The 27984-nt window shown below is 35.9% G+C and overlaps 1 protein-coding gene across 1 annotated transcript in view; it reads right to left on the bottom strand.

Annotated features, from left to right (window-relative positions):
* Positions 1-27984, bottom strand: part of TDRD3 (tudor domain containing 3) — a 210516-nt gene that overhangs the window by 19806 nt on the left and 162726 nt on the right. The window contains exon 12 of the mRNA XM_055426003.2: positions 26538-26663. Coding sequence (XP_055281978.2) covers positions 26538-26663 — 126 coding nt within the window. The remainder of the gene's footprint in view (positions 1-26537; positions 26664-27984) is intronic.

Raw genomic sequence — 27984 nt, 5'->3', positions numbered from 1 at the left:
AAATCATTTGCCAATGTTTTCACCCTCTCAGTGAAAGTTAAGGAACGTAAGATTGACAGGAAAAGAATAAAAAATTTGAAACTTACAGCAGTTATCTGTAAGATTACAAAGTAACAAACATCAGTTTTACATTTAAATCCCATATATACCCAGCAACCCGTATAAACAATATTTACATAATGAACTAAAATTACTTTTCTTCAGTGAGCATAAAGATAACAGATGCTTAAGAGTCCTTACCAGTTACCAGGCTAGTTAATAAAAGCCATAGCTTCAGCAATGTGAGGTGCCCCAGGAGTCAATGGTCTCATCTTTGAGGTACAAAGTTCACCCCCTCGCATCACACGCAGATGGTACGACAGTCTTGTCTCCTTCAAACAGATGGTGAAGGACGCCCAGGCGTTCTCAGGCAGCCTCTGTTTCCTTTTCTAGAAAGTATAGACTACCTGGGCTTTCTAGTTAAGTCTATTTCCTTTGCTGCATGAAAGATTTTAAATTATTTTAAAACAAGTACTATACCTTTCTTTAGTCTATTTTCTAAAATCAAAAGACTAAGTTTCTGGAATTATTTGTCAAATGCCATTATTTCCTGAATCTCCCATCATCTTGATATCTTTCACTTTATACATTTTAATATTTACTATTCTATATAACCTAGTATTCAGAATAATATTGCAAGTAAGGTCTGCTTGGAACATAATACTATTTCCCATGAAGAGCTAACTCCATAAAATCATTAGTGCGATCTGACCCTGCTTCATTGTTTTTGTGGCTACTTGATTACTGCTTGCTCATACTGTAGTTGTCATCAAGCAAAATGTCTACAACCCACTCCCAGGTCTATTTCGTTATATATTTGAAGGGAATTATTTTCTTTAACTTTGACTGCGACTGAAGTCTATGCACTACTGAAAGATACTACTTTGACCCAGGGTTATCACTGATGTGTTCTGAGTAACTATATAGTATTGAGTCCGTTTCTCTGAAAAGTTACCTTGGTGATTTGTCAGTGATTTTTTTTTTTTCCTTTACATAGTGGAAACTGGAGGACTACCACCTAAAACATACATGGGTGGCTAAAATACATTTTAATCCTGAAACTAGATTTCAGTGAATTTTAGAAGCTAAAAAGAGAGTCACATTATAAGATTAAGCTCTTTCTGGAATAAAACTGTAGGTTAAAGGACTGTAGGTTCTTTTTCTATTAATACCCTTTGTAAAATATTTTCTAGCCCCTTGAGAGATACTAGCTGATACGTCTTACATATACATCTTTGCTTCACAACTTAAAATTTTCTACATTTGTGAGAATTAAGACTGAATGAACTAAATGACTGAAAGATACTTCATCAAAACGGTATATCACATATTGAGTACAAACACTGCTATGATAAATGTTTATATACATTAGACAAAAACCTTCAAGCAGGTTGGTATCATTTATCTCCTTTTACAATAAAGCGTAAATCAAGTGCTATAAAATCAACCAGCCCAAAGATTTTAGGCAAGTTTCTTAATAGCTCTGAACTTGGATTTGTAGTTTTTCATGTGTGTAAGATGGGAATACTAATAATTATATCATAGGGCCCCTGAGGTTATTAAATCAGCTAACACAAGTCTACGCTTATATATGGTACCTGGTGTATATTTCCAATCATATGCAGGTTTCGTACAGAAGGGACTTCAATTTTCTTCACATTCTCTTACCATTCATTCTAATTTATTTCATTAAGTTGGTAAAGAAAAAACGTAATAACCTTACTATAACTAAGTATAAATTACTCTTAGTGTGCTTGAATGTGTGAGCTTTTTCCTCTCATGTTGAGATTTCAAAATGTTAGGTAAATGAGAGTCAGCTTTTTTTAAAAAAAAAAAAAAAGAAATCATTCTCTCTCCAAGCTTAGTTTCTTTTCTCAATCATTTTGATTGTTGAAGAAAGAAAAAGGCATCACAAAGATATTTTCCAAGAATAATAAGGTGACATAAACCTAGGTAAAGAAAAATTAGTCAGTATGTATCACCTGATTTAATTAAGGCTACTAAACATATTGTCACCTTGCTTATTTAATTTATATGCAGAGTACATCATGAGGAACGCTGGGCTGGAAGAAGCACAAGCTGGAATCAAGATTGCTGGGAGAAATATCAATAACCTCAGATATGCAGATGACCAGGGCTTCCCTGGTGGCTCAGAGGTTAAAGCGTCTGCCTCCAATGCGGGAGACTCGGGTTCGATCCCTGGGTCGGGAAGATCCCCTGGAGAAGGAAATGGTAACCCACTCCAGTATTCTTGCCTGGAGAATCCCATGGACGGAGAAGCGTGGTAGGCTACAGTCCACGGGGTCCCAAAGAGTCGGACACGACTGAGCGACTGAACGAACGATGCAGATGACCTACCCTTACGGCAGAAAGTGAAGAGGAACTCAAAAGCCTCTTGATGAAAGTGAAAGAGCAGAGTGAAAAGGTTGGCTTGAAGCTCAACATTCAGAAAACAAAGATCATGGCATCTGGTCCCATCACTTCATGGGAAATGGATGGAAAAACAGTGGAAACAGTGTCAGACTTTATTTTTGGGGGCTCCAAAATCACTGCAGATGCTGATTACAGCCATGAAATTAAAAGACGCTTACTCCTTGGAAGGAAAGTTATGACCAACCTTGATAGTATATTAAAAAGCAGAGACATTACTTTGCCAACAAAGGTCTGTCTAGTCAAGGCTATGGTTTTTCCGTGGTCATGTATGGATATGAGAGCTGGACTGTGAAGAAAGCTGACTGCTGAAGAATTGATGCTTTTGAACTGTGGTGCTGGAGAAGACTCTTGAGAGTCCTTGGACTGCAAGGAGATCCAACCAGTCCATTCTAAAGGAGATCAATCCTGGGTGTTCATTGGAAGGACTGATGCTAAAGCTGAAACTGTAATACTTTGGCCACCTCATGTGATAAGTTGACTCATTGGAAAAGACTCTGATGCTGGGAAAGGTTGGGGGCAGGAGGAGAAGGGGACAACAGAGAATGAGATGGCTGGACGGCATCACCGACTCTGTGGACATGAGTTCGAGTGAACTCCGGGAGTTGGTGATGGACAGGGAGGCCTGGCGTGCTGTGATTCATGGGGTCGCGGAGAGTCGGACACGACTCAGCAACTGAACTGAACTAAACATATTATGAAAGTGAAAAGTGTTAGTTGCTCAGTCGTGTCTGACTCTTTGAGACCCCATGGATTGTAGCCCACTAGGCTCCTCTGTTCATGAAATTCTCCAGGCAAGAATACTTAAGTGGGTAGCCATTCCCTTCTCCAGGGGATCTTCCCGACCCAGGGATCAAACCCTAGTCTCCTGCATTGCAGGTGGATTCTTTACTGTCTGAGTCACCAGGGAAGCCCTATTTTGTTATAATAATACTATTTCTACGTTTATTGAAATTTGGAAACCATGTTTCTAGTCACATGTAATTTCACACCTGAAACTTTGAGATGTTCAACAGAGGCTAGGGGAACTGATAATATACTCTTGGAGAGTACTCTGCTCATCATCAGACCAAAATTAAAAGCATAATAAATGTTTGTTCCTACCAAATATGCAAACATCCCTATAGTTCAAGAATGAAGTTGTTTCTCCTTCTCCATTCAACCATGGCTGAAACAATGATGGTTAAGAACAAATTAGGAAGGTATAAAGTCTCCACGTTACAGAGTAAAAGATCTTTTTGCATATTTTAAATACCAAGAAATAGGTCAAAATCAAGTGCTTATACAAATAGATCAACTCAAGTGCTTTCCATCTTATTTACATTTTAAATATATCATAAAATAAAACAAAACTGATGTAGTTATCACTTAGGTGCTTCAGTTCTTCCTGTAAAACACAAATTACCCACAAAGCTTAGTATGTACCTTCTGGAAAGTATTAAGGTATAACAAAAAATTCTAAATTTAAAATAATTTTTTAAAAAATGCTAAATTGATAAGATTATTTAAAGTGTACTCCTTTAGGCAACTTGAAACTCCTTCTCCTTCCTCTCACTTTCTTCCCCACATACAAGCTGCTTATTAAAGTAAAATAAGGCAAGTAGATCCTCTGGACGAGAAGGAAAGGATAGTAGGGTATCAGTGATGATATCTGTTAATATATTATATGAGAATTGGTAAAACTGAGGATTACTAATTAAGGCTTAATGAAAAATCAATAAGACTAGTAGAAAGTTTATGGTACTTCCTCAAGAGTATAAAATGTATGATATAATAGTCAAATTTCACTTTTATCATCTATGGATAAGAGCAAGATGGTCTCTTAAAAGCTGCACTCAAATGAGGAGGAAAAACCTGTCCAGGGTTAAACACTAATTTATGCAAAACCCCAGCTTTGATAAGAATCCTGTCAATGTCAAGCAGCAGGTACACTGACGGCAGGACAGGCTGAAAGCTCTGTGTCAGAGCTGGGACGGAAGTCGCCAACTTATGAAGGCAGTCACAAACCACCAGATTGCAAAAGTGTGAAAGAAAATGATGGAAATTTTTATAACTTTGCATTCAACACAACTGGCTTAAAAGATTGCAGTCCTTATACTTTAAAAGAAAAACTAGTTTACTTTAAAAGGCTTGTGGATTTTTATATTGCGGCTATACTGTAAGATTCTTAAGACAAAAGTTCATTATACTACTAATATTCAAACAGAAAATTTTAACAGAAAACATAAAAAGAAAAAAATTAATTTGAAGAAAAAGATGGTACAAGGAACCAGTCTGAGTTTTCTTTCAAGAGCAATAGTTTGGGACAGTTATCCAACTCCTGATCTGGAAGTTCTGATCAGTAAGTAATTGCTGCTGCAGTCAGTAATTCATCACTTTGAGGATGTGAACTATAAGGGAGGCTGCTAGTTCTAAATTTTTGAAGAAAAACGGGAGAAATGGAACCAACAGTAATTAAGAACCTATATGTCAGGCATTTCAGTCATTCAATGAACAAAATGTTTATTGAGCAGCTACTCTGTTCTTTATGACAATCAAAACATTATGTATCTTGCCCAAGTTACGCTGTACTCTAAAAACCATGCTCTTTCCACATATCCCAGTGGACGCAGAGGACAGAGGAGAGATTGTGTCAAACTTTTAAAGGCTTATATAAATAGATCAAAATCAAGTCTCATTTATATTTTAAATACATCATGAAACTGATAAAACAAAATGAATGTACATCATTTAGGTGCTGCAGGTATTACTGTAAAACATAATTTATCCACAATGCTATCTACTCTGAGCACTACCTACGATAAATGACTCAATGAGAGAATGAATTACCTTGCAATGGCTATACTATTGATAAGCAGCTACTATACTTTATTTTTTTTTTTGGTAATTAATTTATTTTTTATTGGAGGCAAATTATTTTACAATATTATATTGGTTGGTTTTGCCATACATTGATATGAATTTGCCCCGGGTTTACATAAGTTCCCCCTCCTGAACCGCCCTCCCACCTCCCTATACTTTAAATGAATTAGTGCTAACTAAAGAACTTAGAATAACGCTGGGTACAACCCAAGTGTTCAATAAAGTTAGTTCATTAAAGTTAACTCCGTAAATTTAGGGAGAAATATCAATAACCTGAGACATGCAGATGACACCACCCTTATGGCAGAAAGCCAAGAGGAACTAAAGAGCCTCTTGATGAAAGTGGAAGAGGAGAGTAAAAAAGCTGGCTTAAAACTCAGCATTCAAGAAACGAAGATCATGGCATCCAGTCCCATCACCTCACGGCAAATAGATGGGGAAAGAATGGAAACAGTGACAGACTTTATTTTGGGGGGCTCCAAAATCACTGCAGATGATGACTGCAGCCATGAAATTAAAAGATGCTCGCTGCTTGGAAGAAAAGCTATGACCAACCTAGACAGCATATTAAAAAGCAGAGACATTACTTTGCTGACAAAGGTGCATATAGTCAAAACTGTGGTTTTTCCAGTAGGCATGCATGAATGTGAGATGTGGACCATAAAGAAAGCTGAATGCTGAAGAACTGATGTTTTTGAACTGTGGTGTTGGAGAAGACTCTTGAGATTCCCTTGGAATGCAAGGAGATCAAACCGGACAGTCCTAAAGGAAATCAGTCCCAAATATTCACTGAAGGACTAATGCTGAAGCTGAAGCTCCAATACTTTGCAAAGAACTGATTCATTAGAAAAGACCCTGAAGCTAGAAAAGATTGAAGGCGGGAGGAGAAGAGGATGACAGAGGATGAGATGGTTGGATGGCATCACCAACTCAATGGACATGAGTCTGAGCAAGCTCCAGGAGTCGGTGATGGACAGGGAAGCCTGGCATCCATGGGGTTGCAAAGAGTTGGACATGACTAAGCAACCGAACTGAATTGAAAGTTAGCTCTGATTACTCCTTCACAAGTGTAAAGTTGTATTATTTATAATGCCATATACAACACAGCTTTTCTTTTACTGGTTTGAGTCAAGTGATTTGACTGTATTATCCTAGTGAGTTATAGATGCTGAAAACACATAAGCCTAAATGAGCCTTTATGTGGCACTTTACATTTACAAAGCGATTTTACAATTATTGGCATTAATACCAATGTAATACAAAAGTGAGGCTGAGAATCTGATCAGTTAGCAACATGTTCATTTTCCTTTCGTAGAAAAAAAATGAACCCAGAGGCAATCTTCTCTACTGAGACAAATCCTACCAGCTTACCAAATACAGTACATCTGTTCTTTAGTACCAATGGGGTACTGGTTCAAGATTGCCCCTCCATATAAAAATCTATGAGTGCTCAAGTCCCTTATAAAACTGACCCACATCCTTCTGTAGACTTTAAATCATCTCTGCTGCTGCTGCTAAGTCACTTCAGTCGTGTCCGACTCTGTGTGACCCCATAGACGGCAGCCCACCAGGCTCCCCCGTCCCTGGGATTCTCCAGGCAAGAACACTGGAGTGGGTTGCCATTTCCTTCTCCAATGTGTGAAAGTGAAAAGTAAAAGTGAAGTCGCTCAGTCGTGTCCGACCCTTAGCGACCCCATGGACTACAGCCTACCAGGCTCCTCCATCCATGGGATTTTCTAGGCAATAGTACTGGAGTGGCTTGCCATTGCCTTCTCCGTAAATCATCTCTACTAGAGTACTTATACAACCTATTACAATATAAATGCTATGTGAATAGTTGCCTACATGCAGCAAAGTTAAGTTTTGCTTTTAGGAACTTTCTGTAATTTTTTTCAAATAGTTTTGATCCACAGTTGGTGAAACCTATGGATACAGAGGGCTCATTGTAATTATCTTTATAAAATTCGTTCAACTTAATGTTCCCCCTCCCCTCCCATGCCCACTGGTATCTAGAGACATGGATACTCCCTTGAATATATTACTAATGAGAAGGAAAATATAATAATGTAGTAAAATTCACCAATATAAATATCTCCATACAAGATTCTTCACATTAACTATTGCATGTTTCAAGACATTTCTCCTCAGAGGCTTAGATGAATGTAAATAATTTTGCTTTGTATATATAATTGGAAAGTTCCTAAACTTAACCAAGAACTTATGATTATAATACATTTTAAATAAAGGATGTTCATCAATTTCATAATTTGGTAAATCTCATAGTATCATTTCTGTTCAATGAGTGCCATCACGTTCCACGGCATAAACACAGAGACAGATTACTTCCCTAAGCTCTCTTAGGAAAAGTTGAAAATAAGTAGTTGAGGCTGTTTTTTTCAGAAACCTTTATCAATATTTTGGTATAGAAGCAATGAAAAAGGGCTGTTCACTTCAATGAAAGAACAAGAATATTCCATGGCAGCTTAGAAATTAATTCTGATTGTGAACAGCATATATTCTTAACTAGTTGAATTTTGTTTTATAATTCCATAGCTAGACAACTCTTCATCATGCAAAGATTACGATAGCATTTAGAAAACATTTTCCTTATTTAAAACTGGTTTCTGTAAATAGGTCTGTTAAGAGATAGAAAAGTCAATAGATTAAGTTTTGAGAGATTGAGCAGCAGTTTTAAAACTTTCTATCTTATTTTCTTCTCTCCTTACTTAGATAACCCCCTCTAAATGTTGTTTTAGTAACTATCATGGTTTTTAAAACATTACCTCTCACACACTAGCACCTGTTGGCATCCAAACACACATAGAATCAGTGTGTCTTAGAATGCTCAAATACCCAATTAACATTCTTATCTATTTAATGTATTACTACCTGGCATGAAGATGAAGTCAAGAAGAGCTGAAACTTTGTTAACATTCCTAGGATACTAATGTTACTAGCAAGAGCTTAAAATCATCTTCTCAGGGCACTTTCCAATGCTGAATTCTGCTGAGGTCCTAGGGCAATAATATAATCACAATGATTGTACAGAATTTCAAATATCAGATCTCTAATAAGAACCTCTACTGAAAATCGGCTGAGTGGTTAACTTGCTAGTTTCTGCTTAATAAACATGTACAGTTTTTCTCACTTGTACATCCACTTCACAAACTTTTCTTGCAGCTACTAAGACTAGAAATTGAGGATGAACTGTGACAGAAAACTCCTACTGTGAAAATAAAAACATTCTTGGTTAGCTTCTTCTCCCACTCCCCTGGGTGGTGTCTAAATCTTTATATCTCTTTCACACAGATATAGAGAACAACTGCATGGATTCCAAGGGGGAAGGGGAGTATTAGAGGAATTGGGAGATTGGAATTGACATATATACACTATAGATTGTTGTTATTGTTGTTTAGTCGCTTTTGCGACCCCATGGACTATAGCCAACCAGGCTCTTCTGTCCATGGGATTTCCCAGGCAAGAATACTGAAGTGGGCTGCCATTTCCTTCTCCAGGGGATCTTCCCGACCCAGGGATCAGACCGTCATCTCTTGCACTGGCAGGCAGATTCTTAACCACTGAGCCACCAGGGAAGCCTGTACACTATTGATACTGTCTATAAAATAGATAACTAATGAGAACATACTGTATAGTACAGGGAACTCGATGTTCTGTGGTGACTTAAATGGAAAAGAAATCCAAAAAGGAGGAGATATAGTTACATATGTATAGCTGATTCAATTTGCTGTACAGTAGAAACTAGCACAGCATTGCAAGGCAACTATACTCAAATAAAAATTAAAAAAAATATATATATATATATATCTCTTTACATCTCTCGTCAAAACTCTTCTATTCTGACCTTCTTACTTTGAATAGACGACCTGTTTTTACTTGAGAGAGAAGAGTGTATTAGTGAAGAATTATTCACTTTCCCTCCCGGAAACCCAGCTGATAACATCATCCACACCTCTGTTTACTACTTTCCTCTCTCTCTTTAGTACTCCTCAACATATCCAAAGTAAACTAAAGTGGTCGTACCCCACCATCTCATCACAGCCTGGACTTTTAATCCCCACCCCTATTTTACAAATTTTCCTTCTTTCTTTTCTTCACTTTGCCTTTGATATATAAACATCTTTGGATTTTTACTGTAAGTTCCTTTACTACTTCTTCTCATCTTCTATCCTCTTTTCATAACTGAGCTCTTATAAGAAGCTTATACCTCATTTTCTTATTTCCCACCTACTCTCAAAAAGCCACAAGTTGCCTTGCACATTGGGCATTTCACTGAAAGTGCCTTCCAATAGTCATCGGTTCCTGCTGACTGCCAAATCCAACAGCACTTTCCAATCCCACCCCTCGGCCTCCCTAGTGTTCTATACTGAGGATTAGGCACCCTTCCTCACCACCTAGCCCCGTCTCCCAAGCCACCACTGCTTCTCGATGTCCCTCCCACCCCTCAACTGCCAGATTCCCCCGAAGGTGACCCCTGTCCTTGCCTTTTCTCTTTTTACACGCTTTCTTTATGCAATCTCACCCATACTCTCTACTTTTGCCTAGACTCTGAGGACTCCAAAGTCCCCATCTCTTGCCTTAATTATTGCAATAATGAGTTTCCAGGCTCTCTGCTTTCACTGAAGTCCATTTTCTACACCACAGGAAATAATCTCTTAAAGTAAAATCACATCATGACACTTCTCTACCTAAAATTCTTCACTGGTTCCTCTTCTGAGATATAACATTCTAGATACTTACTGTAACCCACCTGACTCTTCATCCTTCAACCCTCCCTGCCTCTGCACTCAGCCTTATCTACTGGCACTTGCTACATCTAGCCTATACTGCTGCCAAAATACCCCACCCTCCCATGTTCTCCTACACTCTGCTGTTCTCTCATACTGGATTCCATTTCTTCCCCAAGTTAAGTCCTTCAAAACTTTCAACTTTTACATTAAACTTCATTCATTCAGATTTAACAAGAATTTATTGAAAGCCTTATGTTTCAGGGACTGTTTGGAATGCTGAAGTACTAGCTGAGACAAAGTTCCTGTTCTCATAGAGATTTCACTTAGGAGTTGGAGGCAGAGGCAAGATATACAGACAATAAAGCAGGGCAAAGGGGACAGAGGGTCTGTTTGATGGTTCACTGCTGTTTTGTAATACGACAGTGGGGAAGGCCTGGCCTCTTCTATGATTCAGTTTCTGACTGAGTTAAGTACTTTCCATTTATTTCTGTTCTGTTTACAGTGAACTGATGGTGCTTTACTTGCTGGGCTCCTTTGCTAGTCTGATTTTCCTAGTGCAGACAGCTCATCTATGCATTCCCACTGTTTAACACATAATCATTCTAAGGAAATGTGCTGTGCTGGGCACTGTTCTGGGTGGAGAGATAAAGTCATATAATAAGTGCTCAAAAAGCTTTTTTAAATAGATTGATACATATTTGGAATTTTAAGTTAATAAAAAATCTCCAATATAAAAATTTTGTTTTACACTTAATATTTTAATAATGTATCAGAAACTAAAAGAGAGACAGAGTCAGGGTATCATTATTACACATTTCCAAAATGAAGAATGGTAACTAAGTACTGGCAGACCTCTGAGGTACTGCAGGTTTGGTTCCAGACCACTGCAATAAAGCAAATATCACAATAAAGGGTCACATAACTTTTGTTTTCCCAGTGCAATTAACATTTATATTTATACATATATCGTAGTCTTTCAACGTGCAATAGCATTATGTCTAAAGAAAACAAAGCACATACCTTAGTTTGTTGCTAAAATATGCTATCATCTGACCCTTCAGTGAGTTGAAATCTTTTTCCAATAGCAACATCAAAGATCACCACAACAAATATAATAGTAAAGTTTGAATTATTTTGAGACTTACCAAAATGTGACACAGAGACACAAACTGAGCAGTGCTGGTGGGAAAGTGGTACCAGGAGACTTACTTGCTCACCCCTTCATGGGCCACCATCTTGTCAAGGCAGAGGGGTTTGCACAACTCAATGAAGCTATGAGCTAGGCCATGCAGGGACACCCAAGACAGATGGGATAGTGCAAAGTTCGGCCAAAAGGTGGCCCACTGGAGGAGGGAATGGCAAACCACTCCAGTGTACTAGTCGTGAGAACACCATGAACTGTATAAAAAGGCAACAGATGTGACACCGGAAGGTGAGCCCCCAGGTCAGAAGGTGTCCAGTGTGCTACTGGGGAAGAGCGGAGGACAACTACTAACAGCTCCGGAAAGAACGAAGCGGCCAGGCCAAAGCAGAAACGACGCTCAGTTGTGGATGTCTCTGCTGATGAAAGTAAAATCCAATGCTGTAAAGAACAGTATTGCATAGGAAAATGAAATATTAGGTTCATGAATCAAGATAAATCGGATGTGGTCAAGCAGGAGATGGCAAGAGTGAACATCTGAAGAATCAATGAACTAAAATGGATGGGAATGGGTGAATTTAACTCAGATGACAATTATATCTACTACTGTGGGTAAGAATCCCTCAGAAGAAATGGAGTAACCCTCACAGTCAACAAGAGTCTGAAATGCAGTATTTGGGTGCAATCTTCAAAATGACACAATAACTTCGGTTCATTTCCAAGGCAAACCACTCAACATCACAGTAATTCAAGTTTATGCCCCAACCACTGATGCTGAAGAAGCTGAAGCTGATCAGTCCTATGAAGACCTACAAGGCCTTATAGAACTAATACCAAAAAAAGATGTCCTTTTCATCACAGGGGACTGGAACACAAAAGTAGGAAGTCAAGAGATACCTGGCGTAACAGGCAAGTTTGGCCTTGGAGTACAAAATGAAGCAGGGCAAAGGCTAACAGAATTCTGCCCAGAGACTGCACTGGTCATAGCAAACACCTTTTCAACAACACAAGAGACAACTTCATACATGAACATCACCAAATGGTCAAAAGTGAAATCAGATTGATTACGTTCTTTATAGCTGAAGGTGGAGAAGCTGTATACAGCAGCAAAAAGATCTGGAGCTGACTGTGGCTCAGATCATCAGCTCCTGACAGCTAAATTCAGGGTTAAACCAAAGAAAGCAGTGAAAACCACTAGGCTAGTCAGGTTTGACTTAAATCAAATTCCCTATGAATATACAGTGGAAGAGATGAATATATTCAAGGGATTATATATAGTAAACAGAGTGCCTGAAGAACTATGGACAGAGGTCCATAGTATTATACAGGGAAGTGAATAAAATCATCCCAAAGGAAAAGAAATGTAAGAAGGGAAAGTGGTTGTCTGAGGAGGCTTTACAAATAGCAGAAGAAAGAAGAGAAGTGAAAAGCAGGAGAGAAAAGGAAAGGTACACCCAACTAAATGAAGAGTTCTAGAGAACAGCAAGGAGAGACAAGAAGGCCTTCTTCAATGAACAACAAAAAGAAATAGAGGGGAAAACATCAGAAAGGGTAAGACTAGAGATCTCATCAAGAAAATCAGAAATATGAAAGGAGCAGTTCTTCCAAAGATGGGCAATACAAAGGACAGAAACCATAAAGACCTAATAGAAGCAAAAGAGATCAAGAAGAGATGGAAAGAATACATAGAAGAATTGCACAAGAAAGATTTTAATGACCCGGATAACCACAATGGTGTGGTCACTCACCTAGAGCCAGACATTCTGGAGTGTTGTCAAGTGGGCCTTAGAGGGCACTGCTGCCTATGAAGCTAGTGGAGGTGATGGAATTCCAGCAGAGTCATTTAAGATCCTAAAAGATGATTCTATTAAAGTGCTGCACTCAGTATGTCAGCAAACTTGGAAAAGTCAGCAGTGGCCTCAGGACTGGAAAAGGTCAATCTTCATCCCAATTCCCAAGAAGGGCAGTACTAAAGAATATTGAAACCACCAGACAATTGCACTCATATCCCATACCAGTAAGGCTGTGCTCAAAATCCTTCAAGCTAGGTTTTAGCATTACGATGAGGAAAGGCAGAGGAATCAGAGATCAAATTACCAACATTTGCTGGATCATAGAGAAAGCAAGGGAATCAAAGGAAAACATCTACCTTTGTTTCATTGACTATACTAAAGCCTTTGACTGTGTGGATTATAGTTCAGTTCAGTTCAGTTCAGTTCAGTCGCTCCTGTGGAAAACTCTTGAATAGATGGGAATACCAGATCATCTTACCTGTCTCCTGAGAAACCTATATGCATATCAAGAAGCAAGAGATAGAACCCTGTATGGAACAACTGGTTCAGGATTGAGAAAGGAGTACAACAAGGCTGTTTATTGTCACCCTGTTTGTTTAACTTATATGCCGAGCACATCATGGGAAATGCTGGGCTGGATGAGTTACAACTTGGAATCAAGATTGCTGGAAGAAATAGTGCATCCTCCGCATATCTGAGGTTGCAGATGATACCACTCTAGCGGCAGAAAGTGAAGAGGAACTAAAGAACCTCTTGATGAGGGTGAAGGAGGAGAGTGAAAAAGCTGGCTTAAAACTTCAGTATTAAAAAAACTAAGATCACAGCATCTGGTCCCATCAATTCCTGGTAAACAGAAGGGGAAAAGGTAGACATAGTGTCAGATTTCCTCTTCTAAAGTTCTAAAATCACTGTGGACAGGGACTGCAGCCATGAAATTAGAAGACGACTGCTTCATGGTAAGAAAGCTATGACAAATCCAGACAGTGTTAAAAAGCAAAGACATCACTTTGCCAACAAAGGTCCGTATAGTCAAGGCTATGGTCTTTCCAGCAGTCATGTACAGATGTGAGAGCTCGACAATAGAGAAGGCAGAGTGCTGAAGAACTGATGCTTTTGAACTGTGGTGTTGGAGAAGACTCTTCAGAGTCCTGAGGAAAAGGTGATCAAAGCAGTCAATCTTAAAAGGAAATCAACCCTGAATCCTCTTTAGAAGGACTGATGTTGAAGCTGAAGCTCCAATACTTCAGCCACCTGATGGGAACAGCTGATTCACTGGAAAAGACCCTGATGCTGGGAAAGATTGAAGGCAGAAGGAGAAGTGGGCGACAGAGGATGAGATGGTTGGATGGAATCACTGATTTATTGGACATGAACCTGGACAAACTCCAGGGGATGGGGAGGGACAGGGAAGCCTGGCGTGCTGAAGTCCCTGGGGTCACAAAGAGTCAGACACAACTTGGCAACAGAACAACAGACTTGCTTGAACAGGGTTGTCACAAATCTTCAATTTGTGGGGAAAAAAAATGTAGTATCTGCAAAGCAAAATAAAGTGAAGTGCAATAAAAGGTATGCCTGTATGGATTTCATAGAAGAAATGTATTTTTCTAATCATTTGAAAGCACATGGGACAGACAGAATTCTGAAGGTGTTTAAGTGTTCTGGGAATAGTGTTATCAAGAGAGAATTCTGAAATGAATTGGGAAGTAGGCTGTAAGGACAAACTGAATGAATAATTTGCACTAGTTTAGCTGTAGGAGTATTTCATGTATTAATTATAGACAGAAACAAGCTCAAAGATCATGGTAATTTATCATGGAAAACCATAATCATGTTGCTGTTTAATCTCAATGAAGGCAAAATTAGAAAGAATTTATGTTTTTATTTATCCTACTCTTTTAAACTCCCATTATTTTCAGATCCTTTTTACAAATTTTAACGATTTTAGACTAAAATTCCCTATTCATGATCAACTTTTTTCATGCTAATTTTATTTTGCCTGCTGTTACTTTTTCAAATAAAAAAATGTGCTACAAAATTATGGAAAGGTTATAAAACTAAAAAATAAGTATATACACATATCCAGAGTCTGTACATAACTCTACCACATACACTGTCACTACTTTGAGTGTATTTTCAAGTCCTTTAGGAAGATTCTAGTTTCTCCTATTATCATACTGCTTCAATGACCATCTCTCAGAAATGCAGTTATTCCTTTTCTCTTTTCCTAGCGGAGATTAACAACTATGAGATTATTAAAGAGAATAAACACTTATAAGACTGGAAAAAATCAGAAAGATTACAACAATTTACACTGCCATCAGCAATGTGTAACAGTACTCATGTCACTTCATCTTTGCCAGCATGAACACTATCATTTAAATTTTTTTTTCCATTAATTCACACATTTAACACTGTGCTTAACTGTTTCAATTTGCATTTGATTACTACCAGAATTCAATATTTCTAATTTTTAGTTATGAAAGATGACACTGCTACTTCAGCAAGAAACCATGTTAAGCATAAGTCAATGGTTCAAAGCTGTAAAAATAAAATAAATACAATTTTTTAAGACAGTTAATCTAATCACAATAGGAGTAATGGTTAATTGTGCTCCATGGTAATTAGGTATTAACGGCAAGCAGTTCACATAAGTGGCTATTATTACTATTATTGACACACAGCCAAATCAAGCATTCTTAGATTATGGGCAAGGTTGGATCAGATGAGAAGCTCTCATGCCCTCTTAAAGATCCCTTGATCTGAAATTAGATGTCACACAGAAGGCAAATTCTCTTTCCTCTTAGCTCCATGCAGCCTCTATCAACTGAGCACCCAGTAAAGATAATAGGTGTTATAAATTTAGTTTGGCTGAGGGAGGCTAGTGTTTACTGAGAATCAAAGACGATGTGAACTCAAAGAGCTAACCAAAGAAATGGCCACTAAATCCCTTGTCTCTTCCCTAGGATTACTCTTCAAGTTAGGATCAAGGCGTTCAGTGACGTTTCTGAAGATCTCTGAACTATTTCCATCTCCTTTCCCATAGAGAAAAAGAGGACAAGAGGCACAATCACACTCTCATGCACTCAGTCAACCTTCCTGATGGGGAAGTGATCTGCGTAATGTGATTTAAGGGGCTTCCTTCTGCCAACACTGTCTCCAAACTGCCATGCACTAGGGATTCTTTGACATTTCTAAACACATAATTCTGAGATTAAAGAAGAAAGGTGAGAGTGGGAAGGGTGAAAAGGGGAAACGTATCCCACACTCTACCGTGAAAATTAACCAGTCTGATTTTATAGCCTTAGAATACTTAACTCTGAAGAATGCAGAGGATAGGAATGAGACTTCCAACATGGAGAGGACATAGGGAAAAATAAAAGGAGCTGTCGTTTTTGGTTGCTTTAAAAATGCAGAGGCAAGGATACTAGACTACAGAGGAACTGGGAAGAAGGAGGCCAGGTTATGATAATAAAATTTTCAGTTTCTATAGACCTATGGAGTTTAAAAAGCACATGTCCAGTGATCATATTACCTAATCCTCACTGTAACTGTACTAAAACTGAGACCCAGAGACAGGAAACAACTTACCCAGAGTCAGTCACAGGAAGTAAGTGGCAGAGCCGGGACGTGACCCAGGTCTTCTGACTTCTCCTGTGCATCTCCAGCTCCCCTGGAGCTGAAGCCGGGCAAAAAGGGAGGTGGGAGTAATCTGCCCAAGACCAGCCCTGCCCTCTCCCCTTCTTTCAAAGGCCACGCTGAGCCGACATTTGACTCTCTCAGGGACCCCTTTGCATCGAATTCTTTCAGGACAAAGCACACGGAATCTGAAAATGTTTCTCAACCTTGGGTCCAAGAATGGCAATCGGCAGTAAACAATGTCAGAAGTATTTTTGGCTGAAGTTTGCCATTTATGTGAAATTTGTTAGAACTTCAAAGCATAGCAATTCTCATTTCAGAAAGCAAAACTTATTTTTATAATTGAGATTATTTAAAGTTGTCTTGTTCAAATTTTTTTTTGTTTAGCAGTTTCAATCAAACCTTTGAAACTATTATGAAAACTATTTTGAAAAATATGTGAGAACCAAGATACCAAATCTACATTTTACCTTCTCTGTGGTCACTTTTTTCCGACCTTAAATATCTTCCCTCAGTCATTACTTTCATTAAATCAATTCTACTCATTAGAATTAATAGAATATTCAGCCTTTTCATAGCCATTTTTAAGTGTTTTCAATGAATCAATGGGAAAATGTGCATATCTTCTTGAAATATAAATCTTACACTCATTTCTAAATTATATCTAAAATGATTTTATTGTAGCCTTTTATAAGAAATTTTCAATAACAAAAGTTAGAGTTCTCAGCCTCAAGTTTCTTATATTTTTCTTTAATATTTCTTAGGGAATTATATATTTTAACTTCCCATCTGGACTGTTTACATTTAAGTTTAAAACACAGTCAGTGAAAATTTTTTCTTTGTTTTGCGTATTTCCTAAGAATTCAAGCATATCATTTAAATGGACTGGGTGTGTGACCAATGTTTTATCATTTCTAGACCATTTTGTAATTAGCTCCACAACATCTCAGTCTAACAGGCTTTCTATTTACGAGAACAACTATCAGTAAGGCCAGGTTCTTAGTAAACATTAATACTAATAAGGGCACATAGAAAGATCAGGGATATCTTTATTTGTGACCAAAGCTTTTAGAGCCTTTCTGAACTAATACTCACAAGTTCCTGATCGGGAATTCATTTGAGTACTGATGATCAAATTCAGGAATTTTTTAATATGATTTATATTACCTGATCACTTTATAAGGAAAAAATACACAAGAATACCCTTCTCCACATTATTTTAAGTCTATTAGTAAAGGAGCAATACAAATGTTGAAACAAAACAGAATTTTTCATCTTTTAGGAGTCTTCTTCACTTAATGTCTACCTGCTCAATGGAATTAACTTGCTTTGATACTTTCTTTTGATTCAGTAGCCAATTGTCAGCTTAACAAAAACAGGGATTTCAGATTTTGCTTTAGCTTACTGGAGAATAACAAATAAACAAATGATGAAAATGCCTTACTGCTGAATATATAAATATCATGCAGGTTATTAGGCCAAAATTATAGAAAAAGAATACCCAGCAGTATTATAAAAGCTACAATGTGAGTTTTCATGAATGATAATTTTAGAAGGTCTTTAACTTAGCACATGAAAGTTTCTAGAATTAAAGTTAAAATAAAATTAAAAGACCAGTGAGTTGTGTATAATGACACATAAAAAAGATCTCAATTTTATATTATGTAATAACACACTACTGCTAAAACCATATGTGCTTAGAAGGGACATAAAATTTCAGAGATATGTTTTGTCCTCTATTCAGAGTAAGGCTGAAGAGAAACTGCCTTTTATTCTATCTATAATATAAAAATATATTATGTTATTAAAAAGTCTGGAACATCCAAAACAATGTTTCTTAAGATAAATCTTCAGTCTATTTTATATGGAAAATCTGAAAACTAGAAAAGAAGAGCTATGATGTTTTTCAAAGTACCTCTTGTAGACTTTATATTACAGATTTTATACAGGACAAAAACAGGGGGGCTCCATGACCAAATAAGTTTGTGAAGCAATAGACACTACATACGTCTCTCTCTTGGAAATTTAAAATACATATTAACCTGCTACTGACTCAAAGACATTCTATAATCAAAAATGTATTTAGTTTATTTAACCAGGAGCAGAACTAACCCCGAGCTAGATGGACTAGGCATGAAGATGTATGTACAAAAATACAATAACCTTCAACACCCCCTGAAAGAAGTTCAGGGTGAAAATCAGGAATGAGGCACTCTGTCCTCTGGAAAAAAAAAAAAACTGGCAGAACAGGCCTTCAGATAGTTAGATCTTTTCAGAAAAAGGTTTTATGAGTTCCAATTCTTGCATCTTCTCATACCTAGAAAAACACTGACGTCATTAATGGTGAAATCTGCTTTGGCTATTAAAAAAAAAAATTTTTTTTTACAATTAAAAGTCAAAATAGAGTAAAAAAAAAATACAATAACTTTTTAATTGTTACTATGATCTGAGCTGCTCAACTAGAACATCATCATTATGTTTAGTCCTAACAAACTACATTTTTTTTTTTAAGGCAAATTCTCACTATTGCAGTACTTCCTGTCCCTTCCAAATGGGGCTCTCAGCCAATGATAGGCCACTACTAAGGGAGTTATTTCAAGCCAACATATAAAACTCTTGCCAGTAGTTTCCAAATTCAATGGAACTGGAAGCTATTACACCAGAGAGCTTCTCACAAGGCAGATCAACTCCACTCCTTTCCTAGAGGTGTGATAGTGAAGCCTACTGCACATGATTCTAGAATAAATAGTATAGGTCCAGTAAAGTTCAGGAAATTAGGATCAGCAGGAAGGGTGACCAAATACATCAAGAGATAGCACCCACGACTGAGCGACTGAACTGAACTGAAAGGTAAAAAGAAAATCAAGTTTAAAAAACAAAGTCGAAAATACAATGATGTTTAAGAAATAGAATGAAAACACACAGAGATAACTAATAAATGAGGTGAAAAAAGCAAGAGTATGAAAGTACACAAATGACTATGTAAGGTTAAAAAAAGAAATCAGACAACTGATGACTCATTATGGTGTGCAATCAAACATGTATCCTAAGTCCCCTTTTAGCCCATCACCAATCAAGGATCACAACTACTCATTTTAGAACTGAAAAGATACACTGCAGGAGCTCCATTTGAAAGGGAATAAATTCTGTATTGCAATGAGCAACAATTTTTGTGCCTTTTAGGTACAGATGGAACAATCAAAAACAGAACTGTGTGCAGTTTTTTTTTAAATTCAAAACAATGCCTCTTCAGATTTATAAAAATCTTTAAAATATACTGACATTAGTGCCAAGTCAAGGCACATGCCCAATATAAAAATAACATGTTTGGGGATAAGAAATAAAACAAACCAAAAATATTCCTCAAATTCAATTATTTTACTACTTTATTATCAGTGTATTAGTAAATCTTCTGCATGTATACGTTAAGGAGTGGTAAAATTGAGTACAGTTTGAAATTACAGTTTTAAAAGTCTTGATAAATGAAGTAAATGAAACAATTAACATTTATGCTTGAAAGAACAAATTTTGGGCCAACCGAATCAAAAATGTCAAAGGAAAAGATAAGTTCATCTGACAATCCTAGCCCCCTTAGGCTGTAGATTACTTCCATGATGCCTCCTTAAGATTACTTTGAAGACAAATCAAAATTACACATTATTTAGCATAAATCTTAAATTTACTTCTCCATTGACCAATGCCATACTTCCATACTTTAATCTGCTATTAATAAAGGGGAGACTTAGAAGATAAAAGATTAACATATCTTCTGATACTATTCATGTATACAAAAAAACTGATGTAGATTTTTCAGTTATGCTAACTTGATTCTTAATATTTAAATGATAGAAGGTTTAAAGTGTTTTATGAAGTATACTTAAAGTTAGAAACAAAAAAGCACATCTTAGGTAATCCCCTAAAATCCCTGTTATTTTACTTTCCTATTTTTACCTTCAGTAAAAAGGAACATGTATATTATCATATGTGAAATGAATCACCAGTCCAGGCTCAACGCATGATACAGGATGCACAGGGCTGGTGCACTGGGATGAACCAGAGGGATGGGATAGGGAGGGAGGTGGGAGGGGGGTTCAAGATGGGGAACGCATGTACACCCGGGGCAGATTCATGTCAATGTATGGCAAAACCAACCAATATTAATATTGTAAATTAATTAGCCTCCAATAAATTAAAAAAAAATTTTTTTTAAAGTAACATGAAATAATTACATGATGTACTTTCATTGCTTAATAAAGGAAAACTCAGATCACCCAGAAACTTTTTAAAGATGCTTGTATATAGCATCTTTAATCTTTTGAATAGATTATAATATATTAAATTAAATTATCAGATAGCAAAATTCAAGTGGTACTTTAGTACATGTTCTTCAAATAGCACACTATTTTCTCAGTAGTAATTAAAACGGTGAAATAAAGTATCTCTTGAATAATGTAGCCCAGTCAAAACAAGATTCTGAAGATTTTCATAATAATCTCTTATGTTTCATAATAATCTCAAATTCACAAACTGTATTTGGGATTCAGGAGATAGACATCAATGTATATCTGAGTTGATATATCATATATATGATATATCAATGTATATGGCATGCATTTATGAATTAATCATCTCTCCCTCTATGCAAAAGCTTTCATATCTCCAGTAAAGTCCTTTAATATGATCCACAGTCTCCTGTGGGAACTGTGAAAAGTTGAATGGTAGATTAAGAAATAAAGCATATCTAATACAACCAAATTTTATTAAAATTTAGCTAAAAGACATTGCATGGAAACACCCAAATTCTGTCACCTATAATTTGAAAATTATGTTCTTAAATGCAGCTAAGACAGCTACACTCTTTTTGATTTACTCTGTGTTTATATTGCAAAAGAGAAAGAGCACTGCTTACACGGAAATTTTTGAAAGGGAAGTATCCCAAAAATATGTATAGTGGAAGAAAATGTATTGCAGTATTTTACTGACCTTACTCAAATTATGGAGAAATTTAAGTATGGTAAATTATACCCATTAATTTATGTAAGAATTTATCAGCAGAAATAAAAAAACCTTCTGGACTAAGATCAAATATGTGCCAGTACTTTTTACTGGATACTAACTGGCAGAATCTCACTGCTACATAATTCTCTTTGAAGTTAATGGTTTCTATAACAACTGTCCCCTTTTTAATATTTATTATCTTTTGATATCAAATACAAATGAGATATAGCCTAACTTTATCCCTACATCTTTAAAATTTCTAACATGACCTTGTTATAATACATTTAAGATTCATTTTTAACTCATTAATTTGCATATCACAATTCTCTATCTCCTTCCTCATTAAATAGGTTAGGGATGGGGGGGTTATATGTTTCTCTTTAATATTTTTATTAGTGGTAGAACACTTTATGGCTTTTTGTGAACATTATTTGAATTTGGAAAGGTAATTTTCAAATTTGATTCCCAGGGTGACATTATAAAATAAACTTTGCACAAAGTTACTTCAAAAGTAAAACTTGAGATTAATAGATTAATAGTTCTTTTTGTAAAGTATGCTAAAATTGAAAAAAATATATAATTATTTTAAAAAGAAATCCAAACCCACCTAAAAGGAAATTTACTTTTTAAATAGATAAAATCAGTAAGAAATTTTAAACACATAAAATTCACTAAATCACACTTTCTTCTTCCATAATTTATCTTCAAATAAGGAGAAATAAAATAAAATATAGACCTTAAACATTATTAAAATTAAAACATTGATAAACAAGATTTTTACCACTTCTATCTTGTTTTAAAGTTTCAAGAGGTAAATGAAGACTCCCATGAGATATTTAAGTTTGTTTCACACAATTGGAAATATAACTTACACTAACTTTGTGTAGTACACAGGACTTTTGTGTGTGCTGAGTACTAACATATACCCCTTACCCACAATGCCTAGCACCTAAACAGATATGCAGTAAGTATTTATTGAATAAAACTAATCTATACAATAAATTTTCTAGTTGGAAGAATAGCTGAACAAAGATGATTTCCTCAAAGTAAAACACTATGAAACTTCAAAAAGTTTAGAAATCAGCATGTTCTAAAATATTTCGTGGGCTAAAAAAGTCTCAGTGGCATACAAGTCATAAATATTCTGGGAAAATCAGGACTTGACATTATCTTTCCAGATTTAGATAAGTAACTCAGAAGGAACAACACTCCAAAAGCACAAAAGATTTGTCTGAGCAGCAGCACCAGGGTATTTTAAAGAGTAATTCCAAGTGGCCTGTGGCATCTTTTTACTGTTTTCCTGATATTAGCTTAAAAGGAGTAAATTTGGAAATGGCTGCAAGAAACATAAATAGGTTTCCTTTACCCCTAATGTTTCATATATAGTGGTCAAGGAAATAAAATAGCATTATGGTTTTCTCCCTGTCGCTCAGTCGTGTCCGACTCTTCGCGACCCCATGAATCACAGCATGGCAGGCCTCCCTGTCCATCACCAACTCCCGGAGTTCACTCAAACTCATGTCCATTGAGTCGGTGATGCCATCCAGCCATCTCATTCTCTGTCGTGCCCTTCTCCTCCCGCCCCCAATCCATATAGTTTTACAAATAATATGAGATTGCATAATGATTCATTTACTTTGGTAAAATAAGGAAAATCCTGCAACATACAAAGAATATTAAATTAAAAATTATAGGATTTATCCAGTTAAGAATGAGTTGTGAATCTCACATTATATTGATAGTTTAATCGATCTAGAAGAAAAAAAATCAAGGATGACAAGCAAAAAGTTCAGTAGATCAGTTTGGAGGAAATAAAGTATTTAATCATAATTAGAACATATACTTTCATCACCTAGTATATCATCACTGAGTATGCTCTGAAAATATACAAATAGACAGGGAAACTAGAAATGTGTCTACAGACGGATTTAAGGCAAATAGCACTTAAATTTCATGAAGAAAAAAATTAACTTAAACTATTAATTTTTGTCTTAATTTTCCACATAAGAGACTATTAACTTAGTCATTGAGTCTCCTAATATTTCATGCTTTTATTTAATAATTCATCCTTACACGTTTAAGACAATACAGACAACTGATTTCTATAAAGATTTTTGGTGTATATGCACGCTTCTTGGTTGTGTTTTTCCTGCAAACTATTAAAAAAATCTCAATGAATGCTCATTGTTATATTTACGAAGACAAGAGATTTTCCAAAATCTTATGGCAATAACAAACATAAACCTTAATTAAACATATGAAATCATTTCATAATTAAAAACAGTAATGTACATATGTAGCACAAGAGTTAAAAAAATTAAAAACTACACAATCCACAGTGTGAGTAAATACCTTTGCTAAGGCTTCTATCAGCCTCACCTTACCTTTGTAGCCCTTTAATTTTTCAAGTATTACATCAATCAGAGTTACCTTCCTATTGGTATAGTGAACGTTTTACTTTGATTAACTCAAAACTTGTTATAATACCAAAGTTACAAAAAGAAAACGTGCTCACAGACCCCAATATTAGTACTCTCAGAGGATAACAGAACTATACACTAATTCTATGTTAAATGTAGTGACAGTCACACTGATTATTTTTCTTCAGAGGCTTTTTATGTATATGGACATATACCTTTTTTTTAAATGGAGATGAGTGAAAATATGTTAAGGTGTGGCTTTTATTCAAAAAGGAGCTGCATCTACAACTAAGTCAATTATTCACATAGATGAGGAAAAAAGGATGATCTTATTCTCCATAACACTGTTCATGATCCAAAAATATTTGTTATATTAATTTATGCAAAAGCATAAAACATCAACAATCACTTGATTATTTGTAATTAGGAAAAAAGAAATACCAGAATCTCCAAAAGATTTAAAAATACTATCCTGCCTCTTCCTGCAAAATATTTCATGGATCTTATTGGGAAGAACCCCTGGAGGAGGGCATGCCTACTCACTCCAGTATTCTTGCCTAGAGAATCCCATGGACAGAGGAGCCTGGTGGGCTATCAGTCCATGGGGCTGCAAAGACTTGGACACGACTGAAATGACTTAGCACAGCATCAAAGATTTTTAAGTTAACTGCAGAAAAGGTAAATAGGTTAAAAACAAAGAAAATAGCACAGTAAAGCCTAGATGAGGTACGGAGAACATGAAAGTACTGCTGTGGTTCAGAATCACTACATGGGCTGTCACATGTGATACATTTATTGTTCAGCCAAGTTTACAATGGCCTAAAATCAACAGAGCAATGAGGACTATTAAAGGAGGAAAATGAAATATCACTGACTTAGAAAGAAAAAGATCACTTGGCACCAAACACCTCTGAGGAGAAGAGCTACAATGAGGAATAAGAAAGGTGCCCAACAGCTCTGTCCACTCTGGAACAGAAAGAAGAAGTAGAGAGGAAACAAAGTAAGGAAACTTAAAATTCTTCTAGGGAGCAAAGAATAAAATTAATCTCTTATTAAATCTCCTAAAAAAAACTAAATGTAAAACTTTTATTTTGACTCTTTGTAGTGGCTAACACAAGGACCACAAGATGAATAACAAACCTGGGCTCACCTTCTAGAAATACAGACTCAATAAATAGTTTTACCATTATAACTGCATTAAGATGTGAGCATTGACTTTAAAAAAAGAGAATAAAAATAGCCATTATGTCAAAAGGGCAAAAAATATAGTTATACCAAGTTTCTCCAAGAAAAGATATAAATTAGACATTAATGGTATTTCAGTCGTTTAGGGAAAAAGCAGCTAAACTTTAGAGAATCAGAGTGAGAGAAAGGATCTCTTACTTAATTATACAGTATAAGAAAATGAATGTTATTTTGTAAAATATGAAACAATAAGCTACTAGAAACTGATCAATTTTCTAGAATAAAAAGGTCAAGAAAAAATATCCATGGGCCCAAATATGATTACTGCTACTAGATTTTTGTTGTAGCTTTATTTATCTTCTTTTTGGGAGCGGGGGTGAAGTGGGCAATGACCCTGAGGTCATGACAGGAAAATCTAGAAGGATCAAAACTAAATCAAAAGCAGTTCATAAGAAAACAAGTATGCTTCAATGATGAAGGCTACTGTCTAAATGATATAATTCTCTAGTATATCTTTATATTTCAGGGAAACAGCAACAAATCAGGTTTCTCGTAATAAGTTTATCAATAGCTACCCACAAATGAGAAAGAAATTTGCTAAAGAAATCTCTATAAAACAAATTCTACTATGCTTTGTCCTCGTTTATGCCTAAATGCAGTTGAGACTCTATATAAAGTTACATAAATCTTGTATATAATGGACTCCATGAGGTCAATACTGTCTAAATTATATCAACAAAACTGTCAGTTTTGACATAACATTTGGCAACAAAATTAAATATTATTCAACAAAGATATTTAAATTTAATCTGCACATGTACATATGTATGTGTAGTAAGGCAGATGAATTCATATATAATTTAAAGTGTTTTTCTTAATTTTACATTTAACTAAAATAATAAAGAATATACATGTATCCAAAAGAGATTTAAATTTGACAATTGCTGGACATTATTTGGTCAAATTTAAACAGTAACAAACTGGGAAAGAATAAAATATGCATAAAGACTCATAAAAACACATACACATTTTTGGCAAACATATAAATAAGGGTACTTATTGCCAAACATAATATAACAAAGCATTATATAAGAGAAGCAATTGCAATGCACTCATTCTTACTGTAGTTTAAGGTAATTATTAATTAAAACCTTACTTTAGGAGTATTCAGTTTTAAACAAAACATTTTCCACTGGAAAATTTAGTATTACTAAGACTAATCTCTCAGAGCTATGTATTTCCTTCAAAACAGCTTATGTCTTTGTACATAATTTGGATCACATACCCATGCCTCTGACTGAATGGGCCTGATGTTGCTTAGTAGCACCTCTTCATAGTTTCCATAATCAATGAACTTAACAACTGCTGTCATACCTGAAGAATGAAGAGCTTCAACTTCTGCTCTGTAAAACTGAGGAGACAAAAAGGAGTTTTAAACGGGACGATCAACATTGTCTAGATAAGGTGATACATGATGGAAATATAAATACTCGAAATGTTACAATGTTCGTATTTTTTGAAAGCTCATTTTTAAATCAATTTTATTGCGATATCATTGTATTAGCTTTAAGTGGAAAACATAATAATCTGATATATGTATATATTGTGAAATGACCACCACAATAAGTCTAGTTAGTGTCCATCGCCACACATGGTTATATTTTTTCCTTAGGATGAAAAATTTAAAGATAGAAATCTCTTAGCTAAGATATAAATTCTCCTCTTAGCAACTTTGAAATATATAATATTTTAAGAAAATAATTTTTAAGATAATGCATTTTTATTTAATTGGAGGATAATTACTTTACAATATTGTTATGGTTTTTGCCATACATCGACATGAATCAGCCACAGGGGCACATGTGTCCCCCTATCCTGAACCGCCCTCCCACCTCCCTCCCCACTCCATCCCTTGGGTTGTCCCAGAGCACTGGCTTTGAGCCCTGCTTCATGCATCAAACTTGTACTGGTCATCTATTTTACTTATGGTAATACACATGCTTCAGTGTCATTCTCTCAAATCATCCCACCCTCACCTTCTCCCACAGAGTCCAAAGTTTACCTTCGGATAATCATAAATTGGCTAAGAAAACGAGAGATTCTCCTATCCATGTGAGTTCTGACATACACTGAGCAGTAGTAAGATTTCAGAACTAAGAGGATCAGCAGAGAATATTCACACACTAATGGGTGCAAAAAGAACTAGTGTTCTTCAACATCTCCTTCAGCCACTGAGGCCCTTGACATTAGTAAAACAGTTCTTATGTACTAATTAGAGTATGTAAGTATGAAGCAATTTATTTAAAAAACAGAAGTATATGACCAAAAAAATCCTCAAAGGCTCATTGTCATTGCTATAGTCATACAGGCAGCTGTGGTGAAGCAGAGTTCCCAGGCAAGAAGCAAGCACACTACTTATATCCAGGATTTATAGCAGTTAAGACACTATAAGACCAAACCCTTTTATTTCTTCAGTTTATCCAGTATTACTTAGCTCTGGGAACCAATGCACAAAGTCACCAGGAACTGAATTCACATAACAACTTCAAATTTTAATTTATCTGTTAAGGCAACTTGGAGTAGATCCACTGATTGGAGTATTCCCTTCACTATAGGTCAACCCATTTAGGACTCAAATTATAGGTCTGAATGTTGCTTAATGAACATGAAATAGAATCAAAAAACTCTTAAAATTCTTATTTACTGTCAAGGAAAGTTTTCTTCAAATAAGG

This window comes from Moschus berezovskii, chromosome 13, assembly GCF_049115385.1.
Source record: "Moschus berezovskii isolate FMDL1 chromosome 13, NW_MosBer_1.0, whole genome shotgun sequence".
NCBI classification, from domain to species: domain Eukaryota; kingdom Metazoa; phylum Chordata; class Mammalia; order Artiodactyla; family Moschidae; genus Moschus; species Moschus berezovskii.
The sequence above is the reverse complement of the archived record's forward strand: the minus strand, read 5'-3'. Positions and strand labels throughout refer to the sequence as shown.